The following is a 20249-nucleotide window of genomic DNA, read 5'->3' as shown; positions in this document are numbered from 1 at the left end:
GACACATCATTAGTTATCCATTGTTATAATCCTATTGTGATCAATTATCCTCTATATGAATGATCTACACAGTAAAGGGATTAAATTACCGTAACAATCTACTATGTATTTTATCCTTAAAACACTTGACCCCGTATAAATGATATTTCAGCTTATGTGAAATGAGATCTCCACCATTTATTTTCGTTTGGTCAAGCTCGAAGGTGATCATCCCTTGCTTACTATTCGCCAGATAGAAGCTATAGATTCCATGTTTATGCTAGCGCTCCCACTCAATTGTACTACCGTGTTCCCAAAAAGTACGTATCACCCTGACCTAAAAGTAGGCTTAACTAACAATTCAAAGAACACGAATAGCCTTTCAAGATTGAGCCTAATCATAACAGGATTAAGATCATTTGATCTAGGATCAACTAGGTGATATTGACTTGAATAGATTTTACGGTAAGTTTAATTAAATCTAAGTCAAAGTTCAATATCGGTCCCTTCGGATGCATACTCCATGCATCCAACCTGAGCTTTACTTTAACCAATGTTCTGGAAAGAACATAATATTTCTCCAAATACAAGTAAACTCTTGTTGTAGATTATCATATCAGTAAAACCCTGTGTCTGATAAATCTAGGAAACTTTATTCACATAGTCACGTTTACTTTCCAATGTGTTGACGGCACAATAAACAAGATCAAGTATGTGAAAAGGGTTTCAGATGAATCTATACATTATGTACATATAATCATGAAATAAATCATGTGAACCATGCAACATTAAATGTTATTTCTGATCTATAAGTAAATCTGATTACATTGAAATGAGTTTTATTTAGGGCATAAAACCCAACATATTATAGTTTGAAAATTAAGTGATTTTATTTTTGTAACAAATTAGTGGGGGTTAACCTTGAATTACTGTGAAATATCACTCGAGGGTTAAAAAAGTACAGGGTGCCTTAAATTTGGCACAAAATGGGGTATTTAGGACAAAAGCTCTATTATCTAAATTTAGTGGCAAAACACTCTTCTGTTACTCCCTTGAATTTGGCACAAAATTTGTACTATTAATTGGAAGTGGTCTAAAAGGGGATTTTAGGACAAAAGCTCTCTTATCTGAAGTTAGTGACACATATGCCCCCATAAAGATAGTACTGATAAAATTGAATAAAGCAAAATTTTCTTAACATTTATAATTGTTACACATAAGACTTTAATTAAAAAAAATAGCGGCAAAAGTAATTTTACGATTTTGTTGCAGTCGTAATCTTCTTTGGTTGTTAAGTGCTAATTAAGTTCGTTAAGTGTTAACTTAAAAATACGTGGCGATATATTTCTTTAGTTTATTTAATATATCGTCTAATAATATATCGTTATGTGTTTTTAAATTGACATTTACTGGTCAAAAAAGAGTACAATTGTAATAAAATTATAATATAAGATACTCTTGCCGCTATTTTTTTTAATTAGAATTATATATGTAATAATTATAAATATTAAAAGAGTTTCGCTATAAATATTTCAAAAAAAAATAAAAATAAAGAAATAGAAGTGGCAAAACACTCCTGTTACTCCCTTAAACTTGGCACAAAATTTGTACTATTAATTGGAAATGATGTAAAAGGGATTTATGACAAAAGCTCTATTTTCTAAGGTACTTTTTTTGCAGAACTATTTTCTAAGGTTAGTGACACCTATGCCCCAATTAAAGATAAGTTTTGGATGTTACACCTATGGAAAACTTCTGTTACTTTTTTACATACTAGGTTTTGCTCTGTTGCAGTTATTAGCGGTTATCTTCCTGGTTTTTCTGGGTTCTTGTCTTCGACCTCCTCCCCTGTTCTCCACTTCTTCCATGACTATGGTTAACTACCCACTATTCCATCTCTTTCCGTCCCAGTGCCCCATCTCCAGTCGATCCACTTTCTCCATGTTGTGGCCTGAATTACGATATAAATATCACAATAGTCTGTATGATTTGTATCTTCGTTTTCTATTCTCTTTCTCCTTCTCTGATATTTGTATGGAATCCATCTTAGAAGATATGAATTCCACTCTCTGTTTGTCTGAGAAAGAAAGGAATGTTCATTCCCTTTCTAAAAAAGATCTTCAAGATCCAAATCAGCCTCCCAAATTTTTTATTGTTGCTCGATGCCTCTCAAATACTGTTAACCCGAAGACTTTTATCAAAAAAAATGGGAGAGTTCTGGAGCAATAAATGTCGTTTTGAAGTTGTAGTGTCAGAGATGCATTCTGATATTTTTCTTTTAACTTTGGCTTGTGTAGGTGATAAGCAAATAATTTCCTCAGGTGAACCATGGCACTTCTTTAATCAACTCATTCTATTGCATTCCCCAACTTCCTTACAGAATGTTTCCAAGGAGGACTTCCGATTTGCTCAATTTTGGGTACAAACTCATCGTCTCCCTTTTCTCAGCAAGTCCCGTGCTTTAGCCAAGAAAGTTGGTGAATGGGTGGGGGAGTTTATCGAGGTTTACGAAGACTCGCTTCATGAAGGATGGGGTTCTTTTCTGCGGACTAGAGTTCGTCTTGATGTTACTCAACCTCTGATGCGTGGAAAAATGGTGTCTCTGCCTCGGGTGATGAATGAACACTGGCTTGAATTCAGATATGAAAATCTTCCAGTTTTTTGTTTTTATTGTGGCAAGATTGGTCATCCTTTTGATAAGTGTATTGCTTTCATGGAACTTGTTGATATGGGAGTTGATCCTGACTTGTTATATGCCCCCCAAATGATTGGAGATAAACTTCCAATTTCAAGATATGACTGATATCGTACTGATTTCTCTAAAGCCAATGCCTACCCTTTCCTTACCAGATTGGCCAGAAAGACTATTACTTCCTCTATCCCCACTGCATCCAACCACAAAAATTTGACTTTGGGCAACTTGCCCCAACCAAGATCTTTAACCTCTGCTGAGTTAGCCCACAAAAATCAACCTGAAAGTAGCACCAAGGTTAAGTGCCCTGAGTTACCTTTACCATTCCCATCCTATGTCCCTAGCAGTTTCCCTATTGCCAATAATTCTCCGATAACTACTTCACTGCCACCATACATTTCTCCCATTTCTCTTACTCCCTCTGAAGCTAAATCTCATCCAAGTCCACCACCCACTGATCCATCGACTACTGCTAAGTTAAAAGGAAAAGCTGTGATTATTGATGATTTGGTTGAAGAAGCTGCTATCTTCAGTAAGACTTACAAGAGGCAAGTCGATCCTGATAACCTTAGAAGTGTGTTAAAGAGGTGACGTAATAACAAGAAGGACGAGTCAAGTGTTGATGATCATTCTTCTCAGTATGTTTCTGATATGCATTCGGATTCTGTTGAAGGTTTATCATCCTGTTCAGCGGAGGTTGCATCATTGCAGCCTCGCCCTCAACCATGAAACTCATCAGTTGGAATGCTAGGGGCTTGGGAAACCCCTCTGCATTCAGACATTTGAAACTGCTTATCAAAGAGCAGTGCCTGAATGTGTTATTTCTTATGGAAACAAAGTTACAATGTAATGCTATTGATCGTTTTTGGTCTTCTCTTAGATTTAGTAATGGACTTGAAGTCCCAAGGTTAGGTATGAAGGGGGGTTTAATGCTTTTATGGATGGCTAATGTCGATGTAACTCTCATCAATTACTCAATGAATCATTTTGATGTTTTGGTTTCGTCGGATAATTGTCACCAATTTCACTTCACTGCTTTTTATGGCGCTCCTGAAACTCACTTACGCATTAACACTTGGAATGTTGGGTTTTATGCCATAAATAAAACTCTTTATAATCTGATTAGTTATCAATATAAGAAATTTGAAGTGATTGATGTTTGCATGAATTTTACATGCTAATGGTTTAATATGTTTATTACATTCACACACACAAAATTAGTTAAATCCAGATCATATGTTTATTCATAATTACAGTATTGTCAACACAGTAGAATGTGATTGTGATCATATGAATCAAAAGACTTGGTCCCTGTTTCATCAGTGTTATTGGGTTTACACTAATGTGATAATCAGCGATGATGTGTACTTACACTTGGAGTAAGTGTTATGTTCTTTCCAGGACATTAGTAAAGTATACTAGTTTCGAATGTATGGAGTATACATTGAACTGGACCGATATTGCAACTAAGTTAAGATATTACAAACTTACCGTTATATATATCTTTCCAAGTCAATATCAGTAGTTGATCTTAAGATTAAAAGAATCTAAATCCTGATATGCTTAGGCTCAACTTAGGAGTGTTATTCATGTTCTTTGATTTATTAGTTAAGCCTACTTTTAGGTCAGGGTGATACGTATATTTTGGGAACATGATAGTATGATTGAGTGGGAGTGCTGAACATAAATATGGAATCTATAGCTTCTATTGGTGTATAGAAGTCAAGTGATGATTCCCTTCCAGCTTAGCAAATAGAAGTAAATGGATGAGCTCTTGTTTAACTGACTAATTATTAGATCACTAAACACCATTTACAGGTAGCTAAGTGTTTTAAGGGGCAAAATACATTGAGGGTTGAGAACAGTAAAGAAATCCCATCTCGATGTAGATCATCTATATAGAGGATCTTTAAATCACAATACGATTATAACAATGGTTAAATGAGATAGCATATTGATATCGTGGAACATATAATATGCTCTATATAAGTGTGAGAGTGCAATTCTAAGTTCTAAGAGTGGATTCAACGAAGAACTAATAAGTAGGAATTTACTTGGTAAATTTGGTTCACTTATTGGAAGCTCAGCATATAGATCCATGGTCCTCACTCTAGTTGAGAACATTCTGCTTGTAAGACTCATTAATTGATTCGTGATTGATCAATTATAATTCTAAAGTTAGACTATGTCTAATTTCATGAATTTTCACTAAGCAGGGGTGAAATTGTAAAGAAAAGAGATTCTAGGTTTATTTATTTATTAATGGACTTTATATGTCCAGTTAATAATTAAATTAAATGACAATATTATTTAATAATCTATTTTAGTTATTAAATAATTAGTTTTGGCATTTAAATGGTTAGAATTAGAAAATTGACGTTTTTGAGAAAATAGAGATAAAATTTGTTAAAACTGCAAAATCAAGTGGGGCCCATAAACTACACCATGGCCGGCCACTTATTGAGGTTTTTCAAATTAATATTTTTATTATTTTAATGCCAAATAATTCCTAACCTAAACCTATTAGTTGCCTATAAATAGAAAGTGATGGCTCAGTCAAATCATAAGTTTTCAACACAAGTTTTCAATAACATCTTCTGACAGAAAATTCTCTCTTCAGAAAAACTGAGCCTTCCCTATTTTCTATACTTGGCCGAAATCCCTCTTCTCTTTTCTTCTTCATAAATTTCGACCCTAGTGAAAGAGTAAGTGCCCACACACAGCAAGTAGTAACTCAATCATAGATTGGAAGACTGTGAAGGATCAAACTTAAAGAAGAAGGACATTCGAGCTCAGATCTTGATTATACTCTGCTACAGAAAGGATACAAGGGTTAGAGATCTGAGTGGAAGGAGACATTAATTCCGCTGCATCAATGTAAGGTTTTCTTAACTTTATAAGTGTTTAATTTATCGTTTTAGAAAGTTCATATTTATGGTGTTTAAACAACATACTTGTGAGTAGATCTAAGATCCTGGTAAAATAAATTCCAACATGGAACACTTTGAGTAGTCTTATTTCCAATACTCTGAATCAGCCTTGGTTGGTTTTAGGAGATTTTAATGAGTTGCTTTCAAATGATGACAAAGATGGAGGTCCCCCAAGAAATGATGCTCTAATGAACAACTTCCGAACTACTATTGATCTGTGTAACCTTCGGCCTATACCTTATTGTGGAGACTCTTTCACCTAGAAAAATAAGAACCATCACGGTAATATCCTAAGGGAAAGACTTGATAGAGGTTTTATTAATAGTCACTGGTCATCTGTTTTTGCTGAGGAAGATATTCACCACTTAGATTTTTATCATTCAGACCATCGAGCCATTGTTTATACTGTTTCTCATCCTAATCAACCGGCTCTTCCTAAGAAAAGAAACTCAAGATTTCGCTTTGAACAATTTTGGTTAAAGGATCCTGATTGTAGAAGCATTATTGCTGCTCACTGGAATGACTCGGCTAATGATCAATCCTTGAATCCGTTGCTGCAAAATATTACAGATTGTGCTACAGCCCTGCAGAATTAGCACCATAACAAATATGGCAGAATGGGAAGAGATATAGCAGCTGCTCATCATCACTCAGCTCAGTTACATAATGTGAAATCTAGTGCTACTGATCATATTCAACAAATGGAAAATGCTGACCGAATCCTTGATGATTTGCTTGAGAAAGAAGAGTTGTATTGGCACCAGCGCTCACGTGTTGATTGGCTTCAAAGTGGTGATTCTAATACGAAATTTTTTCACTCCCGTGCTAAAACAAGGAATGCTGTCAACAAGATCAAAAGGATTCAATCTTCTACTGGGGGTTTTATGCATACAGAGGAGGAAATTAGTGCTGAAATTGTTCATTATTTTTCTGGTTTATTCTCTTCAAATGGGGTCGATAATGAGGCTTTGAATCATGTTCTCTCCACTGTTAATACAGCCATTACACCAGATTTAAACCAGCATTTGCTTATGCCATTTACAGCTATGGAAGTGGACACTGCACTCAAATCTATGGCTCCCGATAAATCACCTAGAATAGATGGCATGTCAGCCATGTTTTTCCAACATCATTGGGATATAGTTGGGCCTCTTGTTACTCAAAATGTGCTGAAAATTCTGAATGAAGGTGAAGATATGGATTCCATCAATTCGGCTTTAATCACTCTTATTCCAAAGGTTGATCATCCTAAACTTGTGAGTGAATATAGACCCATCAGTTTATGCACAGTCATTTACAAGTTAGTGTCCAAAGTTATTGCAGCCAGATTTAAAGATGCTTTGCCCCATGTGATATCTCAAATCAAAGCGCATTTCTACCAAATCGGTTGATTACAGATAATGTACTTCTTGCTTTTAAATTGGTACATTGTCTTAAGAACAAAAAAAGAGGTAGAATGGGTTATGCAACTTTAAAGCTAGATATGAGTAAAGCTTTCGACCGAGTTGAATGGTCTTTTCTGAAGGAAGTCATGATCAAGATGGGTTTCCATATTAACTGGGTGACTTTGGTTCTGAAGTGTGTTTCTTCTGCACAACTTTCTTTTAATCTCAATGGCTCCATCAAAGGCTTGGTTGTTCCAAAGCGTGGTCTTCGTCAAGGGATTCCGTTATCACCATATTTATTTCTTATTTGCTCAGAAGGGCTCTCAGCTCTATTAAAGAATGAAGAAATGTTAGGAAATTTGAAGGGTTTGACTATAGCTAGGGGTGCTCCAGCTGTTTCTCACCTTCTGTTCGCGGATGATAGTTTTCTATTTTGTCAAGCAACTAAGGATTCTTGTCAAGTTGTTAATAGAGCTCTTGATTATTACCATCGTGCTTCAAGACAACTTCTTAATACAGATAAAACGGTTATGTCCTTCTCGCCAAATACATCTTCTGCAGTTAAAGATCGGTTTCATAATGTCCTTGGTATGCCTATTTGTTCTCTCCATGAAAAATATCTTGGTCTTCCCTCTTATGCGGGCAAAGACAAAAAAGAGCTTTTCAGTAGCATTAAAGATCGTATTTGGAAATTGATGAATCAGTGGCATTCTAAATTATTTTCCATTGGAGGTAGAGAAGTTCTTCTTAAGGCGGTGGTGCAATCTATTCCTACATATGCAATGAGTTGCTTCAGTCTCCCTAAAAAGTTTTGTAACCAGTTGGAGTCTATGATGGCTAACTTTTGGTGGGGTTCAAACACTAATAATTCTAAGATCCATTGGAAGAAATGGAAATTCATGTGTTCTTCTAAAGCTGATGGTGGTATGGGTTTCCGCTCTTTTATTCATTTCAACCAAGCTCTTTTAGCTAAGCAAGCATGGAGAATTCTGGATAATCCTAACTCTTTATTGGCTACGGTTCTTCAAGCTCGTTACTTTAAAAATGGGGATTTTCTTTCGGCTAAAAAGGTGTTTTACCATCTTTAACATGGCAAAGTATATGTGATGGTAAAGATTTGTTGTTAAAAGGATTGCGATGGAAGATTGGAACAGGAAGGAATGTTCGATGTGCCTCGGATCCTTGGTTACCTGGTAATACAACTATGACCCCTTATTCTTATACGAGAGACCCTTCTTTTACGGTTGAGCACTATATCTCTATACATCGGACTTGGGACTTAAGGATTCTTCAGACCCACTTTGGAGACATTGACATTCAGCGCATTCTATCCATTCCTCTAAGTACTTTTCCCAGAGATGATAAGTTGATTTGGCATCACTCAGATTCAGGATCTTACTCTGTGAAAACAGGATACCAATTGGCTGCAAGTTTGGAAACTCAATATGAACATTCCTCATCTTCCACTCATCGACAATGGTGGAATCGCATGTGGTCTTTGCGGTTGCCAAAAAAACTTAAGATTTTTTGTGGAGATTCATTAATGAAGCTCTTCCCACGGCTATTAATCTCGCGCATAGGAAGATTAGTTCTTCCAATACTTGCTCTCTATGTCAATGCAGTTGGGAAACATCTGGACATGCTATCTTTCGATGTAAAAGTGCAAAGGTTGTTTGGCAACAATTCCAATACCAAAATTATATGCCAAACATGGGTAATGTTAGGGGTTTTGATATCTTTTCTTACATTGCAGCTGCTTACAATGATATGGAACTTGAGCAGATAGTTTGTTTAATGTGGAGTATATGGTCTGAAAGGAACAAAGAGATCCATGGTACTAAGCCTAAACCGTTTGCTGTTTTGTGTTCTTCTTCTGCCTCTTATTTGGATCAGTTTCACAAAGCCACTGCTCCAAAACAAGCGGCTGCTGGTGTAACATCCCAGGGTGATTTTTCGACAACTCCCTCTGTTCCTGCTGCTGCTAGGACTCCTCAAACATGGAGATCTCCCCCTGCTGGCTTGCATAAATTAAATGTGGATGCTGCGTGTGATCAGGTTGCTGGAAAATTAGGCTACGGTGCTCTAATTAGAGATCATATAGGTGATGTTGTTGTTGGTTTCTCTAGGCCTTTTCATGGATTTTTCTCTCCAAAAGAAATGGAAGCTGCTGCTCTATTTCACAGTTTAACATGGGCCATTCATCACCAGCTATCCATCCACTTTATTGAAACTGATTCACTTTTGCTGGCAAATGCAATCAACTCTATGTCTTCTATTCCTTTTGTAACTTCTTTTCATGACTTAGTAGAGGACATTATTTATCTTTTATCCTACTTTTCTGGAGTAAAGGTTTCTCATGTTAAAAGAGAAGCCAATAAAGCTGCTCATGCTTTATCAAAATTTGGTCTTCGATTGGATGAAGATATTTCATAGTTAGGTAAAATTCTATCTCTAATTCATTCTGTTGTTATTATTCTGTTGTTATTGAAGACTCCCTCAATTAATAATAACAGTTTTTACTGAAAAAAAAGAAAAAAAATGAGGAGACACTACTGGTCCACATGTATACATGTCGAAAGCCGAAATTAACAAACATATAAAATAGGATATATTTTTTTTTTTTTCTTGCATACTCTAATTAATACCAACTAAAATTTACATATAAACTGCTGTATAAAGGTCTTCTTTTTTATTCAAATACGGTTTGGCCTTTCAACTTCAAGCTTCCCCTTTGCTAATCTTACCTAAAAGTAAACTCAGAGCTCCATCATCAAGCTATCAACTAAAAATAAAAATAAATGAATACTATTCAGCAATATTAGGAAAGTAAGGATGGGGAAAGGAATATTCTTTCAATAATTAGCTACAATAACAACTGTTAGGGAAGGTCTCCATGAAAACTAATGCGAGAAGATGTACTGATGCCTCTATGAAACCTTCCCTACTCCGCCACCGCACTCCAAACTCACACCCACGCTGATGCCAATGCCACTCCAGGTAAACCCACTTCTCTCTCTATCATCGCCCTCTTTTGGTAAATATGATATTGGGTAGTTGCATTGCATATATACTGTTTGATAAAATGATTGTGTAAACAATTTATTTATATAGTTGAATAGCAATCAAAGATGCTTTATGGGTAATTAATAATTATGTTCTATGTTGTTAATGCTTTACATTTTGTAAGTTTTTTTTAAATTTGTGTGACTGTTCATGAATTTTGCTCATAAGTCAAGTTTTTGAGAATAAATCAATTTAGCTATAGCACTTTCTGATTTTGATCACATTATCTTATAATCTCACTGGAAGTATGTTCCTTTTTGGATATTAAGAGTAAAAAAAAAATGCATGTCTTTTCTGTAATTATAATTGCAGTATCCTATACTTTGGTAAAATAAAAAAACTAATAAGATAGATAGTTTTATATTCTAAATTGAACAAGAGCATGATTCTCAAGGAGTGTGAGGCGGTTATATATAATATTGATGTGACCTTAATTATCCAATTTTTAGAAAGTATCTTAGGCAAAGTGGAAGAGATGTGCTTGATTTCCATCTGGCTTCCCGCCAGTTGTGTGGTCTCCACTACTTTTTTGATCAAAGTTCAAAGGGACCGAAGGTGGAGTTGATTGTAACTCTCTTAACAGATATAGGTGCAGTGGAAAGGATCAAATTTTGGTAGCTTTAATGGCCAGGAGGCTGTGTATGTATAGCTGCCTTTCCCTTGCACAAGTTTTTGGCAGACTGAGAAACCCTTCAAGGTCAAAATCTTTATCTACAGTATTCTTCAGAATTTGGGTCCCACTTCTCTTTGCAGAAGTCTTTCTTCTTCTTCTGTGTAAAGTTCGTGTCTTATCGTTTCCAGGTTAGAAACTATGTTTGGTTCAACTGCAAGTACTTCAACTAGTCAACTCTCTTTATATTTTCAAGGTGAGCTTTCCTCCCCTTCCTCTCTTTATGTTTTTTTTTTATGTGTTATAAAAATTATCAGGGATAATATATGTAGTTAGCTGTGTTTTATACTAATATCTGATGCTCACCAACTGTTTGTATGTAATCCTTGAATAATAAAAAGTTGACTGCTTGAAACTGATTCATTCTTCGCTTGAACCTGGCTCTAAGTTTAGGGATATAGAAAGGAAAGAGAGTAGGCAATTACCGGATGTTCATTGAATTGTTCATTAGGACCAAACGAACATGAAAGAAAAAGAATCAATACAAGAATTATGTGAATATAATTTAACCTAACCTCAGTTCTAGTTACCAATTTCCCAATAATATATGAAGTAATGGAATATTTTTGGCTAGTCTTCTTTTCCATAGTTTCAGCTTGTAAGAGTTTTTCTAAGAATGTAAAGGGTTTTTGAGCTTTAGTGTGGCATAAGTTTTTTCTTTCTTCTCCTTTTATAAATATCGTTCAACACTTAAAGCATACATTGCCTTTGCAGCATCACGATCATATGCTCGTGGTGGACGTGACCATTATGATCTCTTTGGCAAGAGCAAACTAGGGGATGAGGATTTTAGAAAAACATGGAAGAAGGAGATGGACGAGGAGACTTCTTTATGGACAGGAAGTGAAGATGAAAGTGATCAGGAATGTGGAAAAGACAATCTAGAAGAAGAGATCAGGAAGGTAAGGCAACAGGCAAAGGAGCACTCTCACTTAATTGATGCTGATGATAGTGATGAGTTAAAAAGCGTTTGGTCTGGGAGTGATGAGGAGAAGACTCTGTGGACAGGGACTGAAGGAGATGACGATGATGATATTCCCACAGAAGCATACCCAAATGAAGCTAGTGATAAATATGTTGATAAACTGTTTGAGTTTGAGGAAACATCAAAGTATCGAACAATATCTGAACTATTGAAGGCTGAGCAGGAACCAGAGGAGCTGTCACCTGGGAAGCAAGCTAGAAAACTTGCAGTAGAGAATGCATTGAAAAAATTGAAGAAAGGGCCAGATGGGCGTTACACCAATGTGTGGGAGGTCATGAGTGATTTAGATATTCTAATAGGTGCATTTGAAAATATAGTCTCTGGACCAGAGTATGCAGAGCTTAGACAGGGAGGGCCTAAGAGATTGAATTTGCAGTTTTTCAAGGATATTCAAGCACGAATGAGAGATCCCAATTACAAGTTCTCACCTGAATTAAAACTGAAACCAAAAAGCAAACTGGTTTCAAGAAGGAAATGGCAGAAGGCACAATCTAGGCGTAGAAAAGCACAAAAGAGATGAGTTAACTGCTTTTTTTGTTTTCCGTTATTTTTCTTCTTAGGACTAAGACATTACTTTTTGATTCATTTATACTTCTCCTTGATCCGGCAATATATGACTCTAAAGGGAATTCCCTTTGTATTTGTTCTCTAGCATGATAGCAAATTCATGTCTCTATTATATTGATCCTGGAAATGTCAAGTAGTTCGCCTATAATAGCTTTGAGTTTCTAGCTACAAATAATTCTCATTGACCATGGAAATTTTCGAAGTTAATGTTTGTAGTGTTTCTCTTGCATTTACATTTGGTATGACTTGCCCATTCTGTTTAATGCGGGACTCTTTTCTTCCTTATCTTTAGTGCTTCTCTTACAAGTTTGATGAATGAGTGAGTGCATTAAACAGATACAATATTTGACCTTTCAATCTGAGTCTTGCTTTCTGGTGTCATTCAATTACATCAAGAAATGGAGAGAGAGTGGGAGACAAGAAGAGTAATTTTATACCAAACCTCAAAATATCTACATAATATGCTAAGAATGTGTTTATCTGAATAGCTATATGTTTGGTAGGCTTAATAAGAGTCATATTGCATTAAATAACAAATTTTGTATTATATTAATTACTACGATCATAAATTTTAATATAATGCGAATCGTGTTATTTAAGACATTACAAATGATTTGTATTAGCTTGTATAATAATGTTGAGAAAAGGTTCAGGATTGGGGACTTGGACACGGGCCCAACCATGGACCCAGACTTAGAACTAGACACAAACCCCGAACCTGGATCCAGACCCAAACCTTGGATCTAGACTTAGCCTTGGCCTCGGACCTCGGCCACAAACCTAAGTTTCGGCACTAGACGACTCCAGACTCGGTCTTGGACCCAGACCCTGGACTTGGACCTAGCCCTAGCCTCGGACCTTGGCCCTAGACGTAGACTACGGACCTGGTCTTGGACCTTGAACCCCGACCCCAGACCCTAACTCTAGACCCCGACCCTGACACCGAGCCCTAAACCCGCACTCGAACCTCGAACCCCAAACCCTAAATCTGGACTCGGACCCTGACCTGCACTCGGACTTGGGCCCTAGGCCCTGGCCCAGCCTTGGCCTTGGACTCGAATTCCGGCCTTGGCCTTGGACCCCGATCCCGAACCTTGAATCCTGCCCTGGGGTTCGAGTCTGAGGTCGAGGTGTGCAGATGGGGTCCGGGTCTAGGGCCAGAGTCGAGGTTAGGGTAGAGTTTATGGTAAAGGTAACATAATTTTACATAATTAATACAAGTTAACACCAAACATAGTATTGTATTAAAGAATACTAATACAATACAATCCAGCACAATACGATACAATACAATACAACACGTTGTTGTGTTTTAAATGAGCCCTTCCATTCTTATTTATAATAGTCAGGGGGTTGGTGCAGATCCAAACATAAAAGACTAGTCAGACTACTAAGAATTCAGGAAAAATGGGTTAATACTTAACCATCATCATCATCTGGAGTTGAGGTAATCATGTTGCTTTGCTTATATTGTCATGATATAGTTACTGTGCCTATTCATTATCTACTCTACTGAGTAGTTAGTACGCCTGCATGTTAGTATTCATCATCCTTATTCTTTATACACCCATGGCCCTGCATTGTGCTCTTGAAATGCACCATATTCATGGCTCCTGAAACCAAGAAAATCAGCACCAATACCATTGTTGCCCGTATGCATGTTATTCACCATTGTTGCGGAAATGAAATTCTGACTGTATTGACCTGTTATTGCTTTTGCTCCTGTATCCTGGCTTTGGAACAATCCTGATGGCCATTCTTGTTCTTCTTCACCACAAAAGGATGTGGGGGAAACATGCTGAGCTCTGGAGGTAGTGGGGCCGTTATTTAGGCTTAGTGTTTGGTTGTTTTGCATTTGATATCTGTTCATTTCAAATTCTTGTTGGTTGAGACTTGGAGATTGAAGCTCTGCGTATTTACCAGAAACTGCCAACTTCTTAATCAAAGTTGAAGAATCCACACTGCCTACGACCAAGGCCAGCTTTTGTTCAGCATCAATGGTTACAGTGTATACACCTGAATTCAAAGCTTACAGCTCATAATCCTAAATATTACAAGACATAAGTAGCTGCCACTTCATTGCTAAATAATATTGCAAGACATTGTATTCAGTTAGAAACAGTACCCCAAAAGTGAGAGAAAGAAATAAGAAACAATTTAGCTACTAAAAATTGAGAACATTAAAGATAAAAGAGAAGTTAACACCTTCTACTTTTCTGAGGAGTTTTCTGACTTTTTCGACGCATCCTGGGCAGTGCATGTTTACTTTTAATTCATATCTCTGCCGAAGCATTAAAATATCAAAGTTATAAGGCAGACTAGCAACCATTAATGTTGAAAGTTAGAATAGAATAGTAAGAGAATACCTTCAGTTTTAAAATTTCAAATTCAGTTGCCATCTTCTCAGCTATGCTTTCTTGCTGCTATTCTCTCTCTTTATAGAGAAAAAAATGTGTGTTTGTGTGTGTGTGTGAGAGAGAGAGATTGTAGTGAATGTGATTTGACCAGGTCAAGAAGACATGTGGGTGTGGTGACAAATTTGGAGATGAAGTACACAAAATTCTCGTGGTTTTGGTCATGTGGGAGAGACTCTTACCATTTGCATTTGCCAGAACAAGACTTCTTGAAAGGCATGACTACTATTTTTAAACCAAGTGTTGTCTAATTCTGAATACAAGTATTCTTTTTTCTTCCATTTATTTTACAACTTTACATAAGTATACAATATAATTGTATGTAGTCTACTATTTTTCTTCTCTTTCTCTCGCCATATCAAACTTTTCTCTAATCTAGTCAACGTTTAGTTCATATGATAGTATGGTGATGAGCTTTCTTATTGTACTAGTTTCATCAAATAATAACGATATTAGTCACAACACTATCATAATTTTACAGGGTCTGTTAGCTTCATTCTTTTTTTCATTTCTAATTTTTTGCTTAGTACTTCTTTCCCACTCATTATAAGAAGAATCAATAGTAATAAATTCTGTTTGAAGAGGTTCATGATTTCATATGCGTCTCATTGGAGGGTTCATCTCTTGCTACTAGCTATAGGTTGCTATGAATCTGATTTTTCTTTGTGTAAATAAAATGAGGGTTGCAATATAATAAAAAGATAAATTTATGTGATAGCGAATTTAATAATTCATTATATCTCCAAATTTCCTACAAAAATTCCTAATTTAAATAACATATATCTACTATAAAATATAAAAATTATAATTATAAATGTAATAGTGAAAATTACATGGGGTTTCAAAAACATTTTATGACACTTTAAGGTTTGACCACATTTTATAATTTTTTTGGGAAAAATTATATAAAATATGAAATTTTATAAAATGTTACAAAAATATGACATTTATAAGTTTACCATTCTTCTATGATATGTTTTTACAATTAAGTTTTTTATGGTATTTGATATGCCACATTTTTGTAAACTTAATATGTAAACTCATACTTTATGTTTTTGTTTCTTACCCAATTGGTTTAATCTTTTTCTTTGATTTATTTTGCATTTGCATTTTAGGCTTTCTTTCTATTTGAAATATTTACACCAACTCCTAATTTTTTGTATGTTGTGACCTAGTTAAAAAGAAAAGAAAGAAAGAAAGCAACATTATAGTTCTAGTTGTTTGTGTAGGATCATTTATATATGTACCAATTTTTATTATATTTAATATATTTAAAAGAAGATGATAATGGTCTCAACTTTTTCTATAACTGTAATTTATAAAGCTGTTTTTCTTAGATTTGTGCTTCTTCATCCAATTCAGACCATGCAAGAGAATCAACAATTGTAATGTGATAATCTCAAACTCATTCTCTCGTGGTAACACACACAGTCACAAGCAAAATATTGATCCTAAACTCAATTGTAAAAATAAAAACTAATAATATCTTATAGTATGTATGTACTTCTAATTAACATTAAAATTCAACATATATACCGTTGGTTAGTAATCTTTAATTTTATAGGTTTTTGACATTTAATTTATAAAAAATAGTGATAAGTGAAAATATAGGTTTTGTTTCTTCTTCCCTAAATGGGCTTATCTATAATAAATTGTAGAAATGGCAGCTGCACCTACTGTCTTCTTCTCTTCTCTTGTTGGCATTGCTTATGATTTTCTCATCTATCATCCATGGCTTCTTTCTCCGCTCTCTCTCTCTCTCACTCACTCTCTCTCTCTCTCTCTCTCTCTCTCTCTCTCTCTCTCTCTCTCTCTCTCTCTCTCTCTCTCTCTCTCTCTCTCTCTCTCTCTCTCTCTCTCTCTCATGTGTTGCCCTTGGTTTCTTATTCACTCTCTGAAAAAAGTGAAAAAATAGTATTGCTAGGTGTCACGGGCTCACCTTTTTAGGCAGCGGAATACACGTGCGGTACCTTGACTTCTCTAAGCCAAAGTCAACCTTCCAACCATCCGAGTGACAATAGGCTCATTTTTCGCGCGACCGTGTGCCTCGTGGACACTTCCGTCTCTCGAACAACTCCCGCCGAGTCATGCTCGCAAGCATGCATGAGTGCATCCCTGCATCGAGGCTCTCTAGCCAAGATACTCACATTGTCCATAGGTTCCCACTATGATAAGGCAAATCCCAACACCGACACTCACTTTGTCACTCATGACCAAGGTAGCATGTGTGGCAAGATGCCAACACCAAGCCGACGTGGCCACGCTTCTATCATGCCCCATTCAATACTGTCCGAACAGTCTCCCTCGTCGCCCAAGGACTCCCATGCCTCCATGGACCAATCCTTAAGGCAGCATGCCTCCACGCATGTTGGCAGGCCCTCGAGACAAGCCACCAAACTAGCAGCATACATTAGACCTCTGTTCCTTTCCAATATGGTGCATCCATCCCATGCGCGTATGCAAACTAGCCCACGAATGACTACCTCGTCATCTCGTGTTGAGACTCATGGCCAAGGCGCACCACAACGTCTCTTGGAGGTTTGGGCCACGTCCCGTGCAAGTGGCATACCGGCAAGCCAATGGAAACGTACCCGTTAACCTCTAACAGCTTCTTAAACGCACTACCGAGTTAGCCCGATAATGTCCATGAGTACTCCAACTCATGGAGACATATGAGTCCCCTCGTGGTCCTCATATGCCCGTCCTACTAGCCCCGCTGACTAGTAGTAGCTCACTTAGCACCAAGGTGCCAAGGGGTGGTGGAGAGCTGACACCAGGGTACCCCCTTAAAGAGCATTCTGAGCTTTTAGCCTTTACCAGGAACATACATGATTTTAGCTTTGTAGACATATGGCCAAACCGCATACCAAACCACAGAGTTTCTCCAAACCGATTACACCATTGTATTCGTAGACCCAAATAAATGGTGAATACCAAGTCCCGTCCCAATTCAGACAATATTGAAGATATTTACGAAAATGCCACTACCGTACAAACTAAGCATCAACATACCACCAGCATGCACCTCAACATGCGCCACCACTTGGCCAACTTGTGGTCATCACTTAGCTTGTAACGTGCCATCGTGGCACACACGTTACACTAGGCATTAACACCAAGTTATTTTTATTTGCTCATAATTTAGTTTCTTAAATGTTAATTTTTTAAATTACAAAAGTAAATGCAAAGGACATGATTAGTGGAGGTGTTATGTGGGAACCATTTCGAATTTTAAGAGACTGTTCTAGGGAAGACATCTGAGCTCTTGCTCGTCGAATATTGCATTCGAGCCCCACCTTTCGTTCTAAAATGTGTCGACTACGGATAGAATATTGATCATTGTGTAATTTCAGATGAATAGACTCCATAAAAATTTATTAGTGCATTGTGTGATGTTTTCTTTTTACTATATTGCAATATGTATTGTGCATTGTGTGTTAGTTTCTATATCACTCATAAAATATGCAACAACAAGATTCAATTCCATAGATAAACATATTACATATAATTATAAGTGTATAACTATAGATCTAAAGAATACCTTTGTTGATTCAAAGAGAAGAATTCAAATGGCGGAAGTGTACCTTAATTCATAGATAGTGATGATCTTAATCCATCTTGTAGAGATAATCTTTGTGGTGATTTTAGGTAATGATCTTCCAAGAAAACAAGACTTAGGGTTTTCTAATTTTCTCTCTTGATGGGGGAAGATGAGAATAGAAATTCACTCTTGTTTCTTGGGGACCACTACCAATTTATAACCTCATAGCTAGGTTATTAATTTTAAGTATTTCTAATTTAGCCCCTCAATAAATTAGAAATATCACTTAGGGTATCTACACATTTATCCCATGACACTTTAATACCCAATGACCCACAATTACTAAAATGATCACTTTATTTTGGGCCAAACTTCAAATAGCAATACACTAATATACATATGAGCCCATATTGAGGATTTTAATCCAACAATCTCCCACTTGGGCTACATATGTTTTCTGATAGTGTGTAACCTTATAAGCGCTTAACTTTTGCTATCATAATTATAGGTATTTCAAAACAATCTCGTCCATTAATTATACTAACATAGGATCAAAGCGGCCTTCGCAACATTTATCGTAGCTAAACCCATCAATGGTCACGTATATCAATATAACCAAATGACATAGATCAATCATGGATGCGTAGCATGAAAATTACATGCAAATGTGATCTTAACATGTCTATTTCCAACTGGTCCTCCTTAATTGAGATCAATTCTTTATTAATTCTTTCTAACCTTATACTTAAATCTCAATAGAAAGAATACATTCAGAGTACTCAAAACTTAAATCCATACTTTATCTGCAGAATCAAACCATAAATATGTATCAGCTTGATAGAACATCTCAAATACAAACTCCCACTAAACCAGCACAATCTTAAATAATACTATATCCATATCGCACAAAATATGGAGTTTGTCCTTATTATGTTCTTAATGATCCAGATCACACAAAATATGGAGTTTGTCCTTATTATGTTCTATAGACACCTTATTACTCTGAACTTTATTTTAATAACAATTAGCTCAAAGTCAATGTGCCTTTGACCTTATAGAGTTCATGTTGTTACTAAAATGCAACCTGATTGATTTATTGTCACAAAATATATCTTTAATAGCTTTCAATACCATTCTTAATTTTGCAGCCATATGTGACAAAAAATCTCACAACTAAAAGCTTTATAAGATCAGAATCAGAAAACTTAATGATCTCCAAACATTTTCTGTTTTCTGATTTTTGATAAGTGAACATATAGTATTTTGTTCTCCTTAAATTCCTTATAGCTTATTTGGCTGCATACCGAAAGTTCCTTATATGGTTACTTAAATATCTATCCAACATTCGTAATATGTATAAGTACAAATACATACATGCTTGAGCATATATTAGATTCCAATGTAAATTAAGAATCTTCTATATTTCTTGAATTCTAAGGTTGCTTTTACGGCAATAATTTAGACAGCTTATTTTCTTTAGCTACAAGCTTATCACCTGGTATAGTATCTTTCATGCCAAAATTTTTGAATACTTTATTGATATATCTCTTTTGTTATAATTCAAGAATATTTCAAGAACATTCTCAACATATATTGAATTCCTAATACAAAATGAGTATATCATTAATGGCAAGCAATTGTTCACCAATATAATACCAGGATCATATTCTTACTTCCACTAAACCTGTGATATATACACTATCATCAAAATCTTTTATCTCAAAAACCAAATGAGAATACTTAATGAAAATTGTGTAATTATTCACGAGAAGCTTACTTGAGTATATACATGGATTTTCCTAATTTGCAAACCATATTCTTTGGATCTTTGGACACAAAGTTTTCTCGTTGCACACATAACTTTTGTCATCAATATCATTATTGATAAATGACACATTAGTAATCCATTTGATATAGCTCAAGACCATAATGAGCAGTCAGTGTCATGCTTGTCTTGAAATAGTCTTTCAATTAAACCAAAGAAAGTCTATTCAAAATAAATATATGCTTTATAAGTAATTCC

The 20249-nt window shown here is 35.8% G+C and overlaps 3 protein-coding genes across 5 annotated transcripts; 2 read left to right on the top strand and 1 right to left on the bottom strand.

Moving 5' to 3' along the window:
• The first annotated feature begins 8190 nt into the window (after positions 1-8190).
• LOC133031399 (uncharacterized) lies at positions 8191-9419 on the top strand. The gene is made up of 2 exons (XM_061104885.1): positions 8191-8489; positions 8609-9419. Exons 1-2 carry the CDS (start codon positions 8191-8193, stop codon positions 9417-9419), a joined length of 1110 nt encoding a protein of 369 aa, XP_060960868.1.
• Positions 9420-9631: 212 nt separating this feature from the next.
• On the top strand, positions 9632-12815 carry LOC115723373 (uncharacterized). Of its 3 annotated transcripts, none has more exons than XM_030652834.2 (4): positions 9632-9983; positions 10511-10746; positions 10851-10915; positions 11434-12815. In XM_030652834.2, the coding sequence occupies exons 2-4, from the start codon at positions 10673-10675 to the stop codon at positions 12222-12224; spliced, it is 930 nt and encodes a 309-aa protein (XP_030508694.2). In that variant the 5' UTR covers positions 9632-9983; positions 10511-10672; the 3' UTR covers positions 12225-12815. The 3 variants fall into 3 exon arrangements, with proteins under 3 accessions (XP_030508694.2, XP_030508695.2, XP_030508693.2); XM_030652835.2 differs by having other exon boundaries at positions 9639-9983; positions 10633-10746; XM_030652833.2 differs by having other exon boundaries at positions 9639-9983; positions 10499-10746.
• Positions 12816-12926: 111 nt separating this feature from the next.
• On the bottom strand, positions 12927-14646 carry LOC115723858 (heavy metal-associated isoprenylated plant protein 37-like). Its single transcript, XM_061103861.1, has 2 exons — positions 14477-14646; positions 12927-14287 (listed from the first exon to the last, which is right to left on the bottom strand). Exons 1-2 carry the CDS (start codon positions 14598-14600, stop codon positions 13824-13826), a joined length of 588 nt encoding a protein of 195 aa, XP_060959844.1. The 5' UTR covers positions 14601-14646; the 3' UTR covers positions 12927-13823.
• Positions 14647-20249: the final 5603 nt, after the last annotated feature.

This window comes from Cannabis sativa, chromosome 9, assembly GCF_029168945.1.
Source record: "Cannabis sativa cultivar Pink pepper isolate KNU-18-1 chromosome 9, ASM2916894v1, whole genome shotgun sequence".
In the NCBI taxonomy this organism is placed as follows: Eukaryota; Viridiplantae; Streptophyta; class Magnoliopsida; order Rosales; family Cannabaceae; genus Cannabis; species Cannabis sativa.
The sequence above is the reverse complement of the archived record's forward strand: the minus strand, read 5'-3'. Positions and strand labels throughout refer to the sequence as shown.